Source organism: Watersipora subatra, chromosome 2 (genome assembly GCF_963576615.1).
Source record: "Watersipora subatra chromosome 2, tzWatSuba1.1, whole genome shotgun sequence".
In the NCBI taxonomy this organism is placed as follows: Eukaryota; Metazoa; Bryozoa; class Gymnolaemata; order Cheilostomatida; family Watersiporidae; genus Watersipora; species Watersipora subatra.
Window position 1 is genome coordinate 57,096,856 of NC_088709.1, and position 22,957 is coordinate 57,119,812.

At 35.3% G+C, this 22,957-nt stretch overlaps 2 protein-coding genes across 3 annotated transcripts in view; one reads left to right on the forward strand and one right to left on the reverse strand.

Moving 5' to 3' along the window:
* The window catches only part of LOC137387008 (calcium-activated chloride channel regulator 1-like), a 58,177-nt gene extending 39,483 nt beyond the window's left edge, over window positions 1-18,694 (reverse strand). The window contains exons 1-5 of the mRNA XM_068073285.1: window positions 18,529-18,694; window positions 16,269-16,447; window positions 11,658-11,774; window positions 9,048-9,225; window positions 782-902 (exon numbers count right to left, since the gene is read on the reverse strand). Coding sequence (XP_067929386.1) covers window positions 782-902; window positions 9,048-9,225; window positions 11,658-11,774; window positions 16,269-16,447; window positions 18,529-18,586 — 653 coding nt within the window. The 5' untranslated portion in view covers window positions 18,587-18,694. The remainder of the gene's footprint in view (window positions 1-781; window positions 903-9,047; window positions 9,226-11,657; window positions 11,775-16,268; window positions 16,448-18,528) is intronic.
* Window positions 1-22,957, forward strand: part of LOC137387006 (calcium-activated chloride channel regulator 1-like) — a 261,390-nt gene that overhangs the window by 126,015 nt on the left and 112,418 nt on the right. The window lies entirely within an intron of this gene.

The following is a 22,957-nucleotide window of genomic DNA, read 5'->3' on the forward strand; positions in this document are numbered from 1 at the left end:
AATTTATCAGAAAGTATTGATATTTATTCCATCACTTGAGATATGTCTGTTTGTCTGTTTGTCTGTTTTAGGTGATGTGACTGCCAGGGCGTTCTCAGATTAAAACTGGCAAAACTTGATCGCAGTTAAAATGCTCAGCAAAAAGACTTCTTTTTTCTTCTGAGTGTTTTGACCAAGATCAATTTTGCTGGTTCTACTTCAAGTTTATTCGCTTTCCCTTGCTTTTGAGAGGCCATCACAAAGCGGATGTTTGGTAAAATTAGACCTTTTGCAAACCATTAGAAAAGTCAAAAATATTTAGCTGATGGTGGTTATAATGACGCCTAAGAACTACTAAAAGTTGATGTTTATCTCTATGGCTTGGAATAAAGTGATATTCCAAAGTAATAACAACGGTCTCAAAGACGTTGGGCAAAAAACTGTCCGAGTTTATGGTAGTAAGTTCGAGTTATCTAAAGCAATTTATCATCGTGTGGGAACGGACCGAACAAATCCCTTCGAGTTAACAATGTGTTCGAGCTATCCGTGTTTGACAGTATGCATATTACTAATGCATAATTTAAAATTTTGCTTGATTTAAAAACTTTTTTAAGTACCATAGATATATTGTGCTATCAAAACATCATAGGTTAGGAGTCACACACAAACGCTGAAAACCCTAACGGACTAGAATTTATAACTGGTTACATAAAATATTCTCAGAGCTTATCCTTGATGAGACTGACAACTTGTTTAACGCATAATTTTAGAGCATCGAAAAATGAAGTGTTACATTACTCACCCGACAATCTGCCGGTACCCGTTGTGCCAGTAGAGCTGTGGCATTTCCCCATCTGCTATTGAAATGTCCTCATCAAAAACTCCCCATCTGAGTTTTGCAAATTCTTTTACCAACTTTTTCGCTGCAATAAAATGATGAAAACTATAAATTTGTTCCCTGACCAGAATAACTGTCACATTTTTTAAAAACCAGATTTTTAGATTTATACCTGACGGCAAATTTAGTTATGAATTTTTCATGTAGAATATTAGTTGCATATTACAATAACTACACAAAAACTTTAAGTAGGTAAAGAACATGTATGATCAAAATTATGTAAAGTTGAGTTATTTTAGTAGTAAACTGCTAACCATACTAACCACTAATCATAAGGCTAAGGAAAAATTTAACAAAATTTGAATTATAAACCATACATAGCCATCACAGTGAGAATAACACATTATACAATGTGTGATGAATGCACTGATAACAATTGGTAGAATATATTCTCCAAATTAGCCCGTGCACCTATCCGTTTGGTTTGAAGAGCAGTAACTACAACTGCTGTATAATGGGATTTGGGTGGCTGAGGCTATATTGGTGTCTGAGCTCAAAGCAGTCACAGATGGTCCTGGCAGTTAAGGAGATTGAATGAAGCCAGTAGATTAGGTAGTATTAAACACCATATAAGGAAGTGGAAAGAAATAAAGCTTTTCTTCCTCTTTTTACAATCCCATGTGAGTGCACTTACATGTACTTATATAACACGGCGCAGCTGACAGGATTTTGATTTTTTCTGTGATCGCTAACGAAAGAGTACTGGTACTGTAGTTTGTTTGACAATTGATGATATGCTTTAACAGACATGCAGATGAGGTGACGAGTGGTGTGAGAAAAGATGAAGTGTTGGGTAGGTGATTTAGCAAAGCTTTGAGGTGTCAAAGCGGCGAAGGGCCATACTTAAAAGTTCTAAAGGTGAGACGTGTAAATCTATCCTTCATGAAGGAGAAAATGAGAATTAGAATAAAAGGAAAGGTGTAGAGTGAATAACTTGTGCTGTGGAGTGATGGAGATGGAATCCAGCTATCTGAAGCTTGTGTTTGGTGAGCACATTGATGGTTCGTGGGAGAGATTTGTCGTCAAGATGAATTTGTGTATCGTGAAAGCAGTTGAGAAAAGAGGTTATAAAGGTGAAGGTGGTGATAGACATCCTATTATGAGAGGTGGAACTACGCCGACGCCATCATTGAGAGCAGCTACGCCGAAGCCATCATTGAGAGCAGCTACGCCGAAGCCATCATTGAGAGCAATAGACTGTAAAGAGCATAGTGGTAGAGAGGTGCATGGTGTGATTTAGATGATGTAGATACCACTTATGAAAAGGTGGTGAAGGTTTTGCAGAGTATTATGGTAGACAGGAGAGCATGTTTGTGAAGATGCATAAAGCAGGTCAAGGTAGTATTAGGGAGAGGTATAGAGGCAGAGAAAGCCCTCGCTAAGTAAGAGACAAAATGGAGTAGATGCACGGATAACAGTATGGACAGATGTAAGAAAATCAGTCGGTATGAGATGCAAGAGATGAATAGGTATGATGAAAAGTACAGTGACAGTAGCAGAACTGTAAGATTTGCTGGTTCCAAAAGTAAATATGCTGAAAACCAATGGCCAGGCCATAAAATTGCACAGTATTTGAAAGTTAATGAAGGGAATGTCGAGTTTACATTTAATAGTGAGACTGAAGCCTCACAACCGAGACAACAGTCAATAGGTTAAACAAACAAGCAATTAACAGTTTTATAAAATGTTAATGGTAATGGTTTGAACGTAGTTGGAAGTGTGGTAGCTCATTCGGAAAGTAAACACAGGACTATGGATGCCGAAGTTTATGTAATGAAAAGATTGAGAGAGCTAAAATTATTGGCTGTTGTAAATATAGCATGTGAGAGGAAGTTTGAGCCTGTTAAGGAGTGTAGAGGTATTAGGCCAGTTAGGACAGTTTGGTCAAGAGCTATTACTGTCGGGTTAAGTTGTCATGTTTTAGATGATGCCAAGTTGCAAAACCCGACAAAACATTCTGACAAGAAAAACAATGTTGACAAAGGCTGTGCAAGTCAAGATTCGGGAACTTGTGAAACCAAGGGAGTGACGCGTAGTCGATGAGCAGTAATAGAAAGTTATATCGGAAACTAGCAGAAAGGCCATGGTGGAGAGATTGGTAATCAATGGGGACAGCCTAAGGCACAAGAGAGGTCAAAGTTTCTATGGGGCATATTAGGGAACAGTCATGCTGAGGTGAGTGAAGGGGCTAAAAAAGTAGCTGGACCCCTATCTGTAATGGAGAAGGTGTGCTTTTTCAGCTGAGGTGTTCAGCGATGGAATGTTGGACAGAGATGGTTATGAGACAAAGAAATTGAGAAAATGGAAGAGAAGGTACAGAGAAAGTCTGATGAGAAAATGGCTAAGCTGAAAGCCAAGCCTGAGGTAGTCGTCACGAAGTTTGAGAATGCTGAGGCATCCAAGATGACTATACACCAGTTAGCCGATGTTAGGAGGAGAGTTGTAAGGATTAGACCTAAACCATTTAAGGGTCAGGCTGAGATTGACAAGCCTATAACAACACCCTGCTCTGTGGCGCCACCTCGTGTGCAGTCGGGTACAACTCAGGAAAAGCTTCTCAGCGGGTGCATGTCAAACCTACATCCATTAGTGAGAGCATCATTAAAACGAATGAGATGGAAGAGGAGATTGAGGAGTCATTATTGATCCAACCAAAAGGCTAGACAGTAGTGGCGGCAGTGTTGGTAGTGACAGTGGTCACGATACAAGTGTTGATAGTGACGGCAGTCACTATGGCAGTATTGGTTGTGGCCAGGGAGATGGAAAAGCAGGAGCGTACTGGCAGTGGTGCAGGCAATTTAAGAGTATTTTGGCAATGACACAGGGTCAGATAAGCCAGAGGCATAGCTTATGGAGACTACCCTAACATAGTCAGGTCACGAGTGACACAAGTAAGGTGAGTGAGGCTGCTGTGTGCTCATTGGTAGTTTTGTTGTAGCCCGGAAAAAAGAGCATGTTGTACAATGAGAATAAATAGGCGTATGCACTCAAATAAGTGGCAGATGATTGCGGTAAATACGGTGAGTGTATAAAGTCAGTGGATACAGTAGTATTAATTAGGCAGTGTTGAGCAGTATTAGGCAATATATAAGTGTACAAAAATACGAAGCCTTTCTTCCTCTTTGCTATAATCCCATGTGAGTACACTTATTTATATACAACAACAACAAAATTAAGCAATTGAAAAAGCACAAATATGATTGATATCCTTTCAAAGTACGGTATGTTTAGTATTAGCATTTTAGTATTAACTACTACCCATATAGCGTAACACTAATCATGAGTAAAATATAATGCTGGAAGATTACATAATACGTGTAAATACAAACAAACACCTTTGGTACTTGGTGAAGTAGTTGTTGTTTAACTATGGCTACAGCTGTTTGTAAGGATGCGATCGTGGTTAGCAAAATCATGACATAATTATGTTGACGAGACTGTTAAACAATTTTTAAGCGAGCATTGTTAGAAATTGTTACAGAATTCACAAAAAATTTTAATTCTAAAGTTTCGCTGTATAGTCTTCTACAAGTAGCTCATTCGTTCTACATGTATCTCTGGTTGAGTAGAGAATGATAACTGGTAATGAGACTAATCTCTCTCACAACATGATATATGGTTATAAGTTTACCTTTTATCCGTTTGGGAAAATAAAATCATTTAATCCTCGCGACTGACGTATTTTGCTTCGCAACATGGCCAGTTTAGTAACAATTACGAAATAGTATCAGTGAGCCACCTACGGTAACAAAGCGAACTAAAGCCGGGGAGAATATTTAAAACCGTTGCGTTATTGACCTTGCAGAAAACTTCTTTATTCATTGGTTAAAAGGGGCTTTGAGATATCGTCCCAAGCTTTATCTAATTTATCGGTTTGAGGTGATTTGACAGAAAAACCGCAACAGCTGGAAATGATTATTGAACGCTCATGAGTAAACCCATTATTGTTTGAAAACTAGGCCAGCGTATAACACCAGCCCCATAACTTTATTATGTACTTTACCGAGGTGCGTTGCGTGTTAACTAATTTCGTGCGCTGTAATGGAATGCTTCATCACGGCATAGAAGCAATGATATAAAACCTCATAACTAAGGGTTTATAACATTTATAGAAGTGAGGCCAGGCCTGCCAACTCTCACGCTTTGGGTGTGAGACTCACGCAATCACACCAAAGAAAAAATGAAAATGGGTGAGAAATGCGCAATCATACCAAAGAAAAAATGAAAATGAGTGAGAAATGCGTGAGATTTTTGCCCAATTTCCACAATTTTATACATACTATCATTGATACATCAATTGCCCAAAAACAAATCTCAAGAATTGCCCCCGATCTTGGGTTGGCAGGCCTGAGTGAGGCCGCATTTTTTTGTTAAACATTTGGTCAGCTAGCCCCATTCCGATATTTGGTCAGAAGCCAACGGTTGTAACAGTAAAAGTGCACAGAGCACACACCATTGTGTAGACTCTCCGGGTTTCTTTTTCTCAAAACAAACTATCTAGCGGATTCATAAAAAACGCTTGGTGTAAGAATAATGCATATCCTAAACTGTTTGCTGAAAAAATAACTCAATGAGAGATCATCGAAACTATTAAATAGATACATGCTGTCAAGCCTATCATCATTTAAATTAGCTGGAAAGTCAAGAGTTGAATAGACTGCAGTAAGAAATACCTCTTAAAACACTTTCATAAAGAAACATAGCCAAAGAAAGGTGCCTGAATGTAGCCTATCTGCCACGTCTCACAATAAGGCAATATGGCATGGAAGGAAAAGCACACTGTGTCTGAATAGATGTTCTTACACTTTAGAGCTTACATTAGCTGCACTTGTTGCATTGTTGATAGATTCACTAACATGCGACTTCAAAGGCTCATGTTTGGCTCCAGTTTTTTCAGCTTTCCTTCAGTTTTTGATCTTTTTTTCAGTGTGCTGCGGCTTTTTCAGACAGCTATTACATAGCTCACATCTCATTGGCTAGCTATTATGTACTTTTACAATTTGAAAAGTTTGCTAGAACCCCAGGGGGTTAACTCTCTTCTATTCATTCCCCAGTATTAGTCTAAAATGTTATAAAATGCACCATTTCTACTGACTGACACATTAATAGAAAACTACCTCTTATCACCTCATCACCACAGACTAATTGCCCCTTTTTTGTGCATAAATACCCTTTTCCACTGTGTAGAAATTGGTATTCATGTACCAAGCTAAAAAAAACGTACCCTTTTGTATGAAAACACTCTAGAGTGTCAGGCCACGAAAAAACACCCCAAAAACATGCGTTTTTTCGTCGAGCCTTTGGGATGAATAGAAGAGAGTGAACCCCCTGGAGCTAAAGCTCATCATCTGAATAAGTTAGTTAAAACTTAAAGTCTAATTCGAGCTGAGGAAATTCTTCACTTTATCCTTGAATGTGTAATCTTAGAGATCAATCGGCCACCAGCACAGATCATTTTCAAAATTATATTATTTGTATGAATAATTGTGAAGAAAAAATTGTCATACCCACATAAAGAACTTGCTCATGCATTAGTATAAAGTTGTTCACTCAGCATTATCTTTGTAGACACTTTTTATTGTCTTTAGATTTCGATTTAAATAATCTTAAAAACATCTTCTCGAGCTCTCTAGCTGTACTAGCTTGTTTTACCATAGCTGATCACCAAAGTGTATATTGATCATTAACCACTGTTTTACATATCTGTTTATAATATTTGCTAAAACTTGCATTTTCAGAGTACCCTAAAGGTCCGGCCACACGTAACGAATTATTCGTTCAATCTGATCGAATTCACGAATTTCACAGAATTCATAGATTTATTCGGCCGAATATCACATAATCGTCTGAGCTGTGCACGCACACCGAATTCGTCAACGAAACACTTTTAATTGGCTAACCAATTTTTTTAGCGAGCACGATTCTAGCTGCTTTGACAATTGGTATAGTCCGAGACACGTACAACGACACACAATAAAAGTATCAGCGCGATATGACTTGGTACATACGATGCAACTGCCTATATGCGCTAGAAATAGCAACTGTTTTTGCAACTGAACTTTTGCTGCATAAAAATATTATTATTATTGAAATAGAAACAATTTATAGCTTCTAAAACATCTAAAAGAAAATACTGGATACACGATGAGAAGCTCCTGCCATGGTGAACCAACGAGAGAGAACCAACAATAGCTCATATATGCAGTTGCATCGTATGTATCAAGTCATATCGCACTAATACTTTTTTGTGTGCCGTCGTACGTGTCTTGGACTATACCAATTTTCAAAGCTACTAGAACCGTGCTCGCTAAAAAAATTGGTTAACCAATTAAAAGCACTTCGTTGACGATTTTGGTGTGCATGCACAGCTCAGTCGATTCTGTGATATTCGGCCAAATAAATCTGTGAAATTCGTGAATTTGGTCAGATTTAACGAATAATTCGTTACGTGTGGCCGGACCTGTTTAACCATATTTTATTAACGATATGTAGCATTAGAAAAATAGCACAAAAATTGTAGCTATGGTATGAATGTGCTTCTTAACTTTGGGAGATTTAACGGAGGTTGATCTAGTTTGTCCTCTTCCATCGTGACAACAATAAACTGACCACTAATGAAAATATAGAAGGTTGCACGTATTAGGGTACTGCTTTGTATAATAGTGCAACTGTGGTTGATTTTCTCAAGCATACCATGTAGCAGAAGTTTTATATTACTCATTATTTTAGAGAGTTGTGAGTTAGTCATCAGTATCTGTGCTAACTTATCTAATTTAACCATGCTTATTAGTCTTCTCCTACCCTCAGACTGTTTATGTTTTTAGGAGCCTTGAAATCAAACTTTAGCTATGAAACCATTTAGCATCACTTATTGATTCATCTGATTCAATTTATACCTTACAATTTATAATAATTTATTTAAATAATATTTAAGTAATAATTTATATTTATATTACTAAAAGTCAAGTTCTGCTACCTGAAGACTGAGACAAACTTTGAAAGATCCTGGTGAAACTCCTCAATTCAGAGTTGGTCTATCTTAATTTTGTTTTTGTAATACGTTGAAGTTGTCCATTATTTTTCGAAAAAGTTCAAACTAGTAACTGCATTGTCAGTGCTAGTAAATAACACTCAGCAGTTGTCATCTAACATGCACATACTGTAGCTACACTCATAACTTACAGCTAGTCTATTCTTACTATGTCTTGAATATTATAGTTAGAGGCAACGAGGACAATGAGTCATCTGTTTAAGTTTTTTGTTTACAGATTCATTTTTTTTCTACACTGTGGTTCACCACAATAAGTTGTATATAATGCATGTTGCATACAACTGCCACTTTTGCTTACATATAAGCTTTTAGTTATTGTTACTTATATCAACCTTATTACAGTATCAACCTTATTACAGTATCAACCTTATTACGGTATCAACCTTATTACGGTATCAACCTTATTACGGTATCAACCTTATTACGGTATCAACCTTATTACGGTATCAACCTTATTACGGTATCAACCTTATTACGGTATCAACCTTATTACGGTATCAACCTTATTACGGTATCAACCTTATTACGGTATCAACCTTATTACGGTATCAACCTTATTACAGTATCAACCTTATTACAGTATCAACCTTATTACAGTATCTATCACCTTTGAAAAATAATAACAATAACTCCTGTTCCTTATCGCTCTTATTCACATGTTTCTTGTACAATGTTGACAAAATAACTAATTAACACTAACTTGGGTCTTTTGCTCCTAATTGATCATTTTTGATCACTCATTGCTGGTTGAAAAAATTACTATTAACTGCAACTAGCTGTCTAAGTATGAATTGAAAGCTTATGATGACCCAAAAGCCAATACACTTCAACATGTTTTGTTTTGAGGGATACATCGGGAATCTTGGAAATATCTATAGCGCAACTCCAACTCCCTGAAATTAGCTGAATTGACAAATTAGCTGGCAGCGGGCAACTCCGAATACAAATACAGTTTTGCAGAATATATCGCAAATTTTGCGAAGGTCTTCAGAATATATCTGAATTATTGAAACAATGGGGAACAAATTAGCTGGCAGCGGGCAACTCCGAACTCATTTAAAGCGCAGAAACACAGTGGTTAAGAGTGTGAAAGAATAAAATTGAAAAACTTCAACCTACCAGGTCTGTAGGGATGTCGTATAGTTTGAGAGGTGGTTAGAAAATTTGGAGTTAAGTGTATGTAGTCTCCTTCCTCTCCACATCCTCGTGGCTGTAGTGTGTAAGGAGTGTCTCCATATGCTAGATTTTTCTGCGCTATCAGTATTCGGGCTCTCTCGAATGTTTCATTTTCCGCTGGCTGTAGTTTGTAATATGTATTAAATACTCATAATTATGATTTATTACTATGTCATAATAAATTGCTATGAATTTTCTTTCAATAACTTGTACAATTTTTCATCTCAGTTAGTTGCTATGTATAATAGAAAGTTAATATTGATTTATCTAATTTTTCAAAAATAAATAGGGGAATATGACTCGGACAAAAATATTTTATATGATTGGAAGTTGTCAACACATTCTCAAAATGATCAACCGGCATTTTTAGTAATAGCACACCAATGAATGTTTTATGTCTATTGCAAAAAGTTATAAGTATTTCGGTCAGAATAAAAATAGAAATCTGTCTTGGCATCCTATTTTAGGTTAGAAATAGGATGCCAAGACAGATGATGCCAAATCGACCGTCCTAGCATCATCTGATATTTTATAGGCAATAAATTTTTGTCACCTGCTCTTTTAAAAAAATCCATCTCGGGCTATAAACTAATAAACTATTTATATATATTTGGTTTGCATAGACTGAAGGCTATCCATGGCTATGGCATCCATGGCTATCGCTGAAGGCATGGTCTATGCACTACTGCCTGTAAAGCTTTCAACTACTTTGTACTTATCAGTTCATTAATTTTATTCACACAGCAGAAAGCAGCTGTTATACAACTATAATCTAGTCTACCACAGCAGATAAAATCTGGCAGCAGTTAACCATACTTGGCACTTGTCAATATTCTTTACGTCATGCCATGAAGATTTTAGAGACAAACACCAAAGATTAAGTCTCTTCATGCACAAACTCATATCATAGTTTGCTAACTAACTTGGTTAGCTAGCAAACAAAGCTGGCTCACTAGCTTGCTAGTTTTCAAGTTTTATAAACAAATGATTACTAATACCATGGAAGAATCATTCAGAGTTTACTGAAAAAACTTTTGAACCAAACATAAAATTCTATCTCACATTTCACTAACAGATTCAAAGCACCTTAAACCATAATTGCCACGGACAGCTTTCATTGTTTTTTTCATAGGTAAATCAGACACACTGATTCCGATTTTGTACTCAAAATAAAGATTGGTCCCACTAACTTTCAAAGTCATTTTTGTTTTGTAAGGGTTTTTACAGCGATTCAATATCAGTGTCGCAAACTACGCTACAAGCCCCGCCCATAAATATGTGATGTAAATTAGCTTTTTAGGGACGGAAATTGGGGATGTTTAGGCCGATCTAGAATTATAGAGACGGGCGTCTTGAAACCCATTATTTTCTAAATTCAGCCTTCAAAATGATCTCAGTCTTTTCTGAAAGGTAAATCAGCCATTCAACATTGCTTGTAGCTTGTTACAAGATGTTTAATAGGCTGAACGCCAACAAATTGAGCTCAAAAAGCTCGATTTTATCGTAAGCTAGCGTTGTTATTGGGTCAATTTTAAACTAGGTTACGCCAAAAAATTAATGATAGCCTGTGCGCTAAATATCCAAAGCCTTCTGAATGACATGGTTTTCAAGGCCTGATGCAAATTAATCCCCAAACTGGTTGTAATTTTTTTATTAAGGCAATAATTATAAAAAATAGTGTAACCATAGTGATCAGCAAAGCTGATTTGCTATTTGAAAAACTTCTACTTGGGACGGTGACAGTTATGGTTTAACATCCCTGTCAACATATTGTTGCAAAATCTGAAAAAAAATCATGGCACACACTTTTTAACTTTATGACCCTTAGGATGTCAGTATCTCATCTGAGCTTAGAGATTTATGCAATTAGCTTCCTCAATGGGTATGATCAGCCTTGGTACTTATGGCAGCTCATTATTAGAGAATAGTTAAATTTGAATTTAAACAAATGTGCTACCATGATCAATCTCAGTTGCTTGGTGATCTTTTTTTTAAATGCCTATGAAGTTTTTACGTTAACACTAGGGAAGTAAGCATGTTTTGCATAATCCATTTCAAAGTTTATTTTTCAGATTGCTCAATTTGAGAACTTCTTTTCTATTCAAGCACTAATATATTTTGATCAGATGTGCATCAGTCATCGCAACAACATAAAGCTAACTGTTATGCAATATTGTATTTGAATTACATATCTATGTCTTTTGTACATGCGCTACAAATTACTGGACTCGGTTAACTTTGCCAAATATATACCCTCCCTAAACTCCAATGTAAAAAGTGCCCGAGTGCGTTATCTCTTGAGATGCCATTTTTCAACGGAACAAAACTTATCCATTACATAAAAAGGTTAACATGCATTTTAAAAGGTGATCAGTGACAGTTTTCTTACGTGCGAGGTCAAAGATTTCACAAGTTGACAAATTAATCATATTTTATTCTTTCAATTTTTTTAGATTTTTGCTCAAACTTCTTGAAACACAAGCTCTGGCCTGTAATGTTTTGAAGTAGCTTTCACGTAGCTTCAGTTTTAAAGCAGTTAATGAACAAACTAACCTGAACCCAGTTTTGCTGGTCCATCCATCCAGCTGGAACCACAATCGTTGCATTCTTGATGTATAATCGGTTCTTTGTTGCTTGATTTAGAATCTTTGATGCATTGCTCAGATAGGCCTGGTGAAAATAAAAGCAAAAACCTGTTACTAAAATGGTCGTTATGTGCTGCCAACCATGGCAATCTTTTTAGGTATCATGTTTTGATTCCCTTTCGTGTCATGTTTATCCTGTTGAAATATTCATTGTGTAAATAAAATAGACATGCTTGCGCTTCCTTATCAGATGATGTTCACCACATGTCATCATTCTGGTTGAAACACCAAGTTTAGTCCATTAATTTTCAAAGAATGTAAGTTATATAAATTAGGAAAGACTTTCTATGAGATCCCATCAAATTTGTTTAGCATCAGATATTATCTTGCTGACAACTGAAGGTTGTTTTCCCTAGATAGATAACAATCTATTTTTATGTTATGTCCATGGTAAATGAGTTCGTTTGCTCATCACTTATTTTTGATTGATAAAACCTTCCACATTTCAAGGTCATGACCCCTGCCACAATTTAGGGTCATGCTGCGAACATTATAAATTTTTTGTTGGCATGTTGCTTTCAGCAATACCGGCTTTAATTGGGACTCTTAAGGTACGGCTTGTACGGTAAGGTACGGATTTGTTCATTTATTCTGACCAAAATCACGAAAGGAATGAAAAACAGAATTATTTGGCTGAAATTCACAGAACTGTCAGAGCTGTGCATGCATACCGAAGTCGTCGACAAAACTCTTCTAATTGGCTAAATAGATAATTATCGAGCATGATTCTAGCAGCTTTTGCACTTTATATAGTCTGAGGCACTTAACGCGACACGCAAGAAAAATTCTAAATCGATTTGTCGTAGTAAATATGATGCAGCTGTCTTGATGGCGCTAATGATTGCGCTAATTGCTCTCTTTCTACAAAGGAACTTTTTCTGCTAAAAAAATTGTTATTATTAAAAGAGAAACGATTTGTAGCCATAGTGTCCAAGCGACAAAAATCAGCAATAGCGCAATCTAGGCAGTTGCATCGTATGTACTGTGTCGAAATGCGCTGGTACCTTTATTGTGTCGTAATACGAGTCTTTGACTATATGTATTTCACAAGCTGCTAGAATATTGCTAGCTAATAATTCGTTTAGCAAATTAGAAACGTTTTGACGACAATTTCGGTGTGCATGCACAGCTCTGACAATTCTGTGAATTTTGGTCGAATAATTTTGTGTTTTTTGTTCATTTTGTGATTTTGGTCAGAACCAGAAAAAAATTGTTACGTGTGGCCATACCTTTATCCTACTCCCTACAGTTTACAGCTTATTTCCTTATAGTCTGCTTATGGCATAATCACTGCGTTTCCATGACCCGAATAATTCGCAAATTAGAGCCAATCCGCAAGTTATCCGCGTCATGGAAACGGCATAAATCTGCAAGCTATCCGCATAAATTCGCAAACTAAGCGAGTTTTGCGATCCGCAAAACTTTATCGAATCCATCGTGCTTGCAAATCATGGAAACGGTACTTGTGATTAATGCGCATTAAAATATCGATGGCTGTTACATTAAAAACATTTTCACGCTTCAGCCGTTTTTATTTCGATTTTAGCAGTCTCAATGCGCCAACGTTCTGAACGATCACTGCTAAGCGTGACAAGATTGCTTAGCTATTTATAGAGTCATTAATTAGGCTAATACTTGACCTATGGGGTCACGTTCTGGTGTTAAACCCGCATCGCCAGGTGTTCATTGAAACGTTCGATTGCTAAGTAACTCAACTTGCGGATCGTTCGAATTATGGGGGTCCTCCCATGTTTTGTGACGATTCTGACGACCCGACGACATGGATATTTAAAAAGTGACAGACGAGACGACCATTTATCAACGTAGGTGACGATGATTGTGTAAGAAAGATTACTAAATGTACGGCTACACGTAATGAATTTTTCGTTGGTTCAGAGTTCTGGCAGAAATCACGAAAAACGCAGAATTAATCGGTCAAAATTCACAGAATTATTTGAGCTGTGCATGCCCACCGAGTTCGTCGACAAAACGCTTTTAACAGATTAAACAAACTATTAGCGAGCACGATTCTAGCAGTTTTAGCAATTAGTATAGTCCAAGACATGTATTGCGACGCACAATAAAACTACGAAAGCAATTCAACATAGAACACACGATGTAACTGTTTAAGTTGCGCTATTGTTGGTTATCGAGCATGGCTCTAGCAAATTTTAAAATAAATGTAGTCTGAGAACATAATGCGACACGCAAGAAAATTATTAAGAAAATTCACCATAGTAAATATGATGCAACTGACTTAATTGCGCTAAAGATGGCAACATTTTTACCACAAAACTTGCTGCTAAAAAGGAAATATAATTAAAAAATAAACATTTTGTAGCTATAGCGTCCAAACAATAAATACATGCAATAACGCAATCTAAGCAGTTGCATCGTGTGTACTATGTTGAATTGCACTTATACTTTTATTGTGTGTAATTTTACGTCTCTTGGACTATACTAATTGCAAAAGCTGCTAGAATCGTGCTTGCTAGCACAATTCTAGCGGCGCAGAATAATTCTGTGTGTTTCAATCATTTCTTGATTTCAGTTAGAACCAACGAAAAATTTGTTACGTGTAGCCGTGCCTTTACTAACTTATTATTTGTCCAAAAATCAACAGGTTCAACCGAAACTTCACTAGTTATGGTTTGAAGCATCTGGCCCAGCATTTATAGACTGCCAAATAATTAAAGTAAACAGCAATGGAATGCCACGACATTGACAGCAAATCTGTTTCCAAGTCTGTGACTGACAGTGATTATTAAAGACAATCTCGGTCTATTTTCAGTGCAAGAAATGTAGCCCTAAAAACCTAAGACGGCTGTCACTCTTCGCGGAGTAATCAGCAACGCTCCCAAACATCACTAATAAGTTTGTGAAGGTCGCTGGTTGAGCTATGCTTTTAGTTAGCAGAAGTTTAAGCTGAGCAAGTTTCAGGTTTTTAACGCAACCCGGTGCCACCAGAATGGATATTTGTATTAAAATAACAAATGTGAAGAAAGAGGTTGTTTTGGTTACCAACTTGAAAAAGGTGACAGTGATTTTAAAAGTGACGACAGTGATTTTAAAAGTGACAACAGTGATTTTAAAAGTGACTATTCTGACAACAACTTTGTGTGGTAGGACCCCCAATTATGTGAATCATCCGGATTATGCAAGTCATGGAAACATAGTAAATAAAGCTATTCCAAGAATCAAAGTTTGAATGGTTATGCAATTCAAAAGTTTTAGTCATTATGAAATTACAAAACTCCCACAGCACATTGGCAAGCTAAGTTCCTTGTCAGCTTGTCACTCACTCCCCTAATTAGCATTCATGGGATCATTTGGAAATGATTGTTCATCTACATAACAAAAAATCACTCACTTGATCTAAATGAGATCAAGTGAGTAATTTTTTGTTCAACTTTGATCAAGTTCTCTGGGTCTAAACTAGGGCATGTTTATAACAAAATAAAAATAAAATGTGCGGATTAAATGATGCTAATTAAAATTAAAATTAAATGATGCGTCTGGTAAGAAAGTTAAACGGCACCAACATGGCCACTCAGTTTAATTTTGTATTCTGTTTTCATGGCATATTGTCAATACACAAGAAGAACATTGGTCTTCTATGTCAGATGCAGCTGGGAACAATAGATTTTCTGAACAAGTGTTAATATCCTAGTTGTTAAATGCAACTGGTAGTTTCGTAATACTAATTTTACTGTCAGTTTAATTACAAGAAGGTAGATTAATTTACATTTCCTTACAGTATATATATACCTATAGGTACATGTATAGTGAGCACGGCGTAATAGTACTTGGTAGCCCGTTTTTAATTTCTGTCTCGCTTTTGTTGCTATCATTGTTATCACTGTTATTGTTGCTATCGTAATTGCATGAACTAACATTTAGGACTTTGTTTTATTAAGTTTTAATTTTGCTCCAGACGTTAAATTTCAATTCCAAGCTCTGCATTTATTACTCAAATTCTTTTTTAAGATTAAAAATTAGCAATAGTAATCTCGACGTTGCTTTTGATATGAACCTTTGCTAAAGTTTTAAATACACTTTTGATGCAAATACGAAAGAACCTTTTTACAAATATTAATAATAATGGTTATGCCACAAGTTGCTAGATAGTTGCGTTAAAAATTTCCTGTAAAACACTGCATGATACGAGTGACAATGTTTCAATGTGTATTTTAATCGGAATAAATTGCTAGTTAACGGAGATGGCTCTACAAGCTTTTATCTTAAAACATTGAAATGCGACAAACGGCGTTGGAGTGATTTAGTATTTACATAAATCATGCACATGTGATTAGGTTTCATTCTAAATACCTCGTACGCATATATTATGTATATAATATGTGTTATGCTCATATATTATTCAATATAGCGCCTCTTATTATGATTTATTCTATGTTCATAGACAAAAACACTCAGTTGCAGTTAGTATTTAAGGTTTTCTCCGCATCACAACCAGACAGAAAACTAGTGTATACACAATATTATCACCAATTAATTATACCTGCAGTTTTTCGATGATGTCTAAGTTTTCCGGAACCTTATCATCGATAGCAATGAGGATATTAATGTAGCCACCATCTTGACTTAGCTTGATACCTTCTCTGTCATTGGCAATGTTAGTGGAAGTTGACATGGCAACCATCCAACAAATAATGACTGCAATCGCAGCTATTTGTTTGTCTAAAACAAGAAAAATAGTATGTTAGAAAGCTGGTTTTCCAAGATTAATTAAGTCTGAAAGTACCACTATATCCGTATTTAAATTTCTCCAGTTCAGCCAAGCCTATATATTGTAGATGGGTCAGAGTGGCCTAGTGGTAGTGTCTTTGACTATCAACCATGGGGTTGGTGGTTCGAGCCCTGCTTAATGTTGGTCTAACAAAAAGCTCCAGCAAGTTTTAAACCTTTAATTGGTGGGTCTTTCAGATCTAGACCATAACTTGAAGGCCGCGTGTACCACACTAACAATGTGGGCAATGTGGGCATGTTAAAGATCTATGTCTGTCTTCCTGTCCTCCGCACATTGGGCAAGTGAAATGGCCACCAGCTTTGTCAGACTAATCTGACAGTTCCAGAAAAAGCCCTCGATAAGTTTTATGTCCACCCAAGGTAACTTACAAAAAACTAGTCCTGGTGGTGTGTTTCTCTGCTAAAACGTGAGAACACTACCAAGAATTGTCACAACATGACAGGAGCATGCCATTACTGTACATTATACAGTAGTTTTACAATAATTGGATGAAAAGAGTTTTTGAATGTCTGGTGGGCTCTAACAGAGAATCGGAAAATATTTTTTGTTGGACCGGTGACAATTTTTCTATTGCCTAATTTGTAGAGACTTTATTTTTTACTATAGTATGATAACTAACAGGCAACAGTTTGCATTAGCTTCAGGATCTTCTATGTTTACTTAAAAATAACATCACACATTTTTTGCACGGCAAGTATTGCAAGACTATCATACCATTATATTTTAAAACTGTTTACCCAATGAGCCCCTAAACTTGTGTGCTTAATAAATACGCTCTACATGGGTGATCAATAGACATTGAATCAACAAAAATGGTTATTTAGAAGCTTTTCTTTATAGTTTACAAAATATAAAAATTATCAAATATCTCCATATGTTAGATTTTTTGTGGTCAACTACTTAACATTTATATGTTAGTTAAAAAATTCATCGAGATTTGATATTACAATTGCTGCAAATAATGTCGGCCATTTAGCCAAGAATCTCTATTGAAATTATAGCCAAGGTCAATAATCTATCTGTAAAAGCAAGATATATTTGTTTTATTATTCTAGTGAAAGCTTTTACTAATGTTGATCAATTAAATCTACTGCCTAATGCAAATAATTAAAAATGTTGATGATTTCAAAAAAATGACAACTTTAAATAAAGAAACTGCATTGGACATCCCTCACAATGATCCACCGTTGGCATTATTATCATAAAGCAAAGCGATGCGTAGCAAGACTCATTTATCTGGTGGCTCCCCTCAAAACTATTACAATTTCTTACAGTTACACTTAGAAAGAAATTTGTCATTAGCTAACCATGAAATTGTACCTTTTAATAATGTCTTGATGCCTTTCATGTTGTGTTAAAACCTTCATAAGACGAACTAAATATTCATACAAGGACACACTGTAACTTGTCTAATTCGGTCTACAGCCCAAACTTCTACCAAAAATATAACCGGTAGATAATATAATATAGATAATAGCATAGTGTGGAAACAAATACATTATTAAAAATAATTTAAAGTAATAAATGAAAAAAACTAAATTATGTGTAACGAAATTAAACTCATAAAGTAATAATCAGTAAAAAGAGTTCTTTATTGTAACTTTATCATAGAGACATACAAGTGGAAGTGTAGGTTTGAAAATGCATAGAATTGGTGTTAACAGTGGTAGTACTAAATACTGTAGCTTACTATAAATAATACTTAGGGAAATACATAAATTATGTAAAATTTGATCTTAACTCATCTCCATATTTATATTTGTTTTAAAGGCTCAATTTTAATTTCTACCAGCTTCGTTACATTCAATTATAAAGCATCAAGTTTCAAAAAATTTTTAGCAGTGCTCGTTAGGAATAAACTTAGCCTCTGATTCAAAATTTTGCTGAATACTGTTATAAGATGTTAAAAAATTGGTTAGGTAAGGAGATAATAAGTAGCAGTTTAATTGTATTTAAAATTTATAAAGTTATACATAAAATAAGATTGATAAAGATCCGGCATGCTACTTACCCATGTTGTGCGCGTGTGATAGGTTTGATCTCTGAAGGAAATGTAGTAACTCGTACATGTCGTGTTGTTTATATGCAATGAACTTGACTTGAAATGCCCTTCCTTAATTCACTTGCCAGACATCTGTCTCAGCTAAGTGAAGGTTCTAGAAAATGCTTTTCCAGCCCTACAATCATCTGAGATAGATAAGAATCATGATGTTGGCTTTTTGTAAGAACTTCCGCTTTGATTATTTTGGTCCGCAGTCAACCAATGCTTTGTCCTAATGAATAATATATGCTCTAACAGACTTTACCTCATTGCTGCAACATATTTGGCTAAAGCTCTCAGATATATTTTAGCCTAAATATATCTTTATATCTTTGATATATTTATAGAATGACCTTTGACCTTTAGACCTTTGAACAATGGTTTAGCGCCTAATTCTTAGAAAAAGCTGCTGGTGGTGACAGGAAGGGCATTTGATCCTATATTGCTTACGCTGTCAAATCGATTGTAGCAGATCAGTTTGTGGAATGACAGAGTAAAATTTCTAACTAGAATTAAATGAGAAAAAAATCATAGTAAAAAGTATTTAGAAACAAAGTAGATCAGACAAAATTCATTGCTTCACATTTCTTTTTTAATGACCCCTTCACTTTGTAATAAGATATTATGGATTACCATTGTTGTTCTACGTTTCAGCTAGTGGTAAACTGCTACAAAGGTAACAAGACAGGACCTGAACTGCAAACCATAACTTTTGAAAATTAGGCTATAGTTTTTAAAAAACTAAGAAAATTAAAAACTCAATCGATTTTACTAGAAGAAAATTATATGCGAGTTTTGGATATTCAGTCATCCTAATAACATTGACAGCATTTAAAATAAATTTTGAACTTTTCAATTCCTTTTGAATAAAACTTTGTGTGTTTATTCTAAATGAATGCATGTTGGTGATTATGCTCCATGGGTGTACTTGCAGAAAAAACATGAAGATGGTCTTCGATTAAAGTTGATAGTGTTCAAAAACCACTAGTATTATTTATATGTACTGAGAATATGGTTAGGGCTTTGTCGTCACGCTGAAGTACAATATGATTAAGTTGCTTTCTGCTCGGCAAATGCAACAGAATAGTGCTTGAAAATATTGACTTTTTAAGGAAGAGATTATTTAAGCACAACTAAGATTTGGCACTAGGTAAACTGCCACAATGTTTCAATTCCAATTTACAAAGTTATTTCAACTTTTATAAAATGCTATAATTTATGACAAGATAACATATCTAGATTGTCCTTCAAGCTAGGTCACCATTTTTGTCGAAAGCTATGTTGCTTACCAGTAAAATGTTGGAAAAATATTATTGATTCTGACAAAAATTCATACAAAATAGCAACCATTAATGTGAAATATGTATGTAATCCAAGCTCTAAAATTGCACGTTTGATAATTTTTCCTCTGGAGCGTATGCATGTACGACTGTTATTATACGCTCCTGAGATCGCAGTTTGAGTTTTTAAGATTTACTGTTACTGGTTCAGGATCATTGCACCAAAATTGTCTGTGACAATTGTCATTTTTTGTTTAGTCAAATTGACAGTCCGTAATAATAGTTGGAGCTGCCCAGTATGATAATAATAATAATAATGATAATAATATAATATAATCAAATATTCTTAAACAAATTAATAGGTGCTCACTTTTAGTTTACTTCATCCACTAAGTTTCAGTCATATTAGGCAGACTTGTCATGGTTTACTTTTTGTAACAAAAGGTGGCACAGTTTTGCTCTTTAGGTTGTACAAATCTGTGTCAGAATCTATAGACCACTTTTCTAATCATCATGTTTACAACACTAGTCTCCAGGTATTTACAAAATATGATATTAATACTGACCTTGCATTACCGAAGTAAAAAAGCTTGATGAAGGTGTACCTATTTGCAAGTGTCTACGACTCTACGCTATCAGTAAGAATAACTTCATATAATTAATTGATTGCACCACATCAAACACTACAATCAAGCAAAACATCTAAATCACATCACTCGGGCAGAGAAAAAAAAAGCTGAGCAATTCAAGCCTGGGTTACCTGAGATGTAGCAGCTCCAGAATCTGCGGTACTATTCATAACTGCTAGGTAAATGTTTCTGATCTAAAATATCATTTTTCAAATACTAAAACGATGAATAAAAGCTGGTTTTACCCTCTAAAGTAGATTTTGACTTCTTGATAATCCAATATTCATAATTGCATAAAAAGTCATCAAGCATCACATGGATATTGGTTGTTATTACAGTCAATGTGTCTCTTTATGGCAAGATTGTGGTTGTATTCAAAGACAGAAAATTCAAGTGGCTGAAAGAGCAGACTAACTTCGACACTCATTATTTTAGTAACACTCTAAGTACAGATATAGTTTCCAACTAACTCAGATGTTACACAAGCTGTTGATGCCTCCAGTTAAACTGTATCATTTATATTATTGTTTCATAGTTATGACGTTAAAAATTGTGGCATTCAATTTTGCTTATATGCTGTACAGGAGAGAAACTAATGACTTTTTGGTACTAAAGATTTGTACAGCAACAGAAATCAACCCAGATGCATAAAGTCGCGAACTCAAAGCCAATAACTAGTCTGGTCACTAACTGGTCTGCTAATAGTTGGCAATACGCCAACTATCACTCATGAAAATCGTAATCATTGTCATTTCTGTTGCCACTGTATTTATTTTGTTACGTGTTTGTTAGTAGAAGGAAATAAAGCAGTTAGGCGAAACCTTTTGTTGCATTCTCTAGACAGAACAACAAAATTAACCTTTGTCACGATTTGAGGAAGATAATGGAAACTACTATAGTACTTTTGTACAGTCAGAAAAACAGGTCGTGTTAATCATCTGATCTCCAGATCTAAACAACAGCACTATTATTCACATTACACTTTAAATAGATAATTCGGAATTCTTGAAGGTTTTTCATTTGTTCTGATAAATGAAATTTTAAATACAGTTTTGTTAGTTCGCAAAGCATGAAAATACAAACAATTTATTTTTTAACCCGATATGTTTTTTCAGACAGTGTCGATGGCAAATATGACAAATGTAAAAAATTATGTGGCCTATTTTCTGTGGCATATAACATTTTCTTTGTGATGGTGAGGTTTGATCGTTACTATGTAGAATGGGAAATGGTTTTGTCTAATGAAAAGATTGTATGAGTTGAGTTGCATTAGTTGCACAAGAATGCAAAGAAAGAAAACACTTTGTTGGGTTTTGAGTTTATTGCATATCTAAGAGTGCGGTAACTACAGTGGGGATCCTAATTATGGGACCACTTGAAATAAACACATTGTATGTTGTTAGCTCATATATCCTTTTGTCTGTAAGCTATTATGTACATTATGACAATATGCACTTCAAGGAAAAACTCAGAATTTACCGGATAAGAATATTATGTAAAACTAACTGGTGGTTGTTTGATTTTGGAACAATATGGTATTTTCGGCATAAAGAGGTACAAAAATCCAAAACAAAAAATGTTTTAGGTTTGTGGAAAACGCAACTTAATTTGACATAATTTTAAAAACATAGTTCTATAAAAGTTAGTTAATTGATGGTGTTTTTAAGTTCCTTTAGGGTATTTATAGCATCCTAGTATTTGGTATGACACCATAAGACTAGACTGACCTGATAAGATATAATGGGTGCCCATTAAAGCTTGACTTGCAACAAAAATCACATTACTGTTATTTGGTATCAAAAAGCTCACCATGTCTAAATCTGCTGTGTTGTAGAGGCAAAATATGTGGAAATGTGATTACAAGCGCTCAAAAGCTCAAAAACGAACAGTTGATCGCAGCAGTCACAAAAACGAGGTAGGTTGGAATCGCTCTCCAAAATGGCTCAAATGGGATGTAGTTAACACGAAGTGCTTGTGTTTACACTTTCATGCAACCTCAATCGTCAAAATAATTTCACAAATATATTTCAATAAAACCGTGTTTATTGTCCTTACGCTTCTATTTCAGTATTATTGTAATGATGTCATTTTGACCACTGATATCTCACAACTTAGCCTAAAATTAGTTTAATTTTTTAACCTTAGCTCGAAAAAGTGCATATCATCATTTGATAAACATGAGGAGCATGTTGATCACCTGCGATAGTCGAAAAATGCTGCAGAAATTGTTTGCGCCATTTGGCAGGAAGTATGGGTCACATGATCAGATTACGACTAGATGATTAGACCAAACTGAAATGAAACTGTAAAGTAGCGAGCATTCATATTTGATAAGGGCTTTCCGGTATAGAACCTGAATTGTTTGTCGTAAATTATTGCTACGAGACGGTATACATCGAGTCTTTTATTGGCCATTCAATTTATGTAATTTCACGTGTGAAAACAATAACCTGTCTGAGTTGAGTACGTCATCGAAATAAACGGATTCCA